This window comes from Trachemys scripta, chromosome 10, assembly GCF_013100865.1.
Source record: "Trachemys scripta elegans isolate TJP31775 chromosome 10, CAS_Tse_1.0, whole genome shotgun sequence".
Taxonomy (NCBI): domain Eukaryota; kingdom Metazoa; phylum Chordata; order Testudines; family Emydidae; genus Trachemys; species Trachemys scripta.
Genome location: NC_048307.1, coordinates 21544798 through 21545773, shown reverse-complemented (window position 1 = coordinate 21545773; position 976 = coordinate 21544798). Strand labels below are relative to the sequence as shown.

Below are 976 nucleotides of genomic sequence, written 5' to 3'. Positions count from 1 at the left end.
TTAGTTTAACAGATGAAAAGCTAAGAGGTGACTCAGGTTTAACTTTTCCCTCCCCTCATAGTTGAAGAGAAAGGCTCCCTGTCAATGAAATTTGAAACCAAAAAGGAAACAGAAGTAAAACATTAGAAATTAGAAAGGCCATTGCCAGGGATAGTGAATGTCCTCTGTGTTTTATTCCTGGCTTTTTCATTAACCAACTGTGTGGGAGGGTAATGGGTTCACGATTTAAGCTGTGTAGCTTCAGTATAAATGTTTGTAAAATAATTTGAGATACAAGAATAAAAAGTCCACCTTGAGCCCCAGTGCAGCATCCTTCCCTGGCACAGAAATGTCGCCATACAGGTCCCACCCTAAAACTTCTTGTTCTTGTTCAGTTTGTTGCGGCGCCAGGTGTTGTGTTTCCGCAGGAGCCTCCAGTACTGGGGCGTCTCGGGGTCCAGCTCCTCCAGTGTCTTGGGGGGGCCGAGGTGCATCTGGAAGAGCCAATCAGGATACTCAGAGTCGTCCTTCAGAGCCACCTCCGGGCCCTGTCTGTAGAAGTTCACTCCCATGGCATGCGTGGTGAGCAGCACGGGGTCCTTGCACACCTCCGGGCCTTTCACACCTCCGCCGCAACAAACTGAACAAGAACAAGAAGTTTTAGGGTGGGACCTGTATGGCGACATTTCTGTGCCAGGGAAGGATGCTGCACTGGGGCTCAAGGTGGGGTTTGGACATGTCCTGTGAGACGGGAAACAGATGCAGCTGGGCAGGTCCCCTGAGCTGGGATCAGCTGGCACCTCCACCCGGACAGGGTCTCTTATTTTTAAGAATAAAAAGTGTTCTACAATTGCTAATTATGAAAATATGTTCCATACCTAGACAAATTAGATTTTCATTGTGAAACACACAGCTATTTAACATCTGGAATTTATATCAAAGAGAAAGTGATTTAATTCAATTTGGGATCACGTTGGCAATCATCCAAATTATGGCC

At 46.5% G+C, this 976-nt stretch overlaps 1 protein-coding gene across 1 annotated transcript; it reads right to left on the bottom strand.

The window, feature by feature from the left end:
- Positions 1–288: 288 nt before the first annotated feature.
- Positions 289–768, bottom strand: MRPL54 (mitochondrial ribosomal protein L54). The gene has a single exon (XM_034783992.1). It carries the CDS (start codon positions 663–665, stop codon positions 351–353), a length of 315 nt encoding a protein of 104 aa, XP_034639883.1. The 5' UTR covers positions 666–768; the 3' UTR covers positions 289–350.
- Between the last annotated feature and the right edge of the window lie 208 nt (positions 769–976).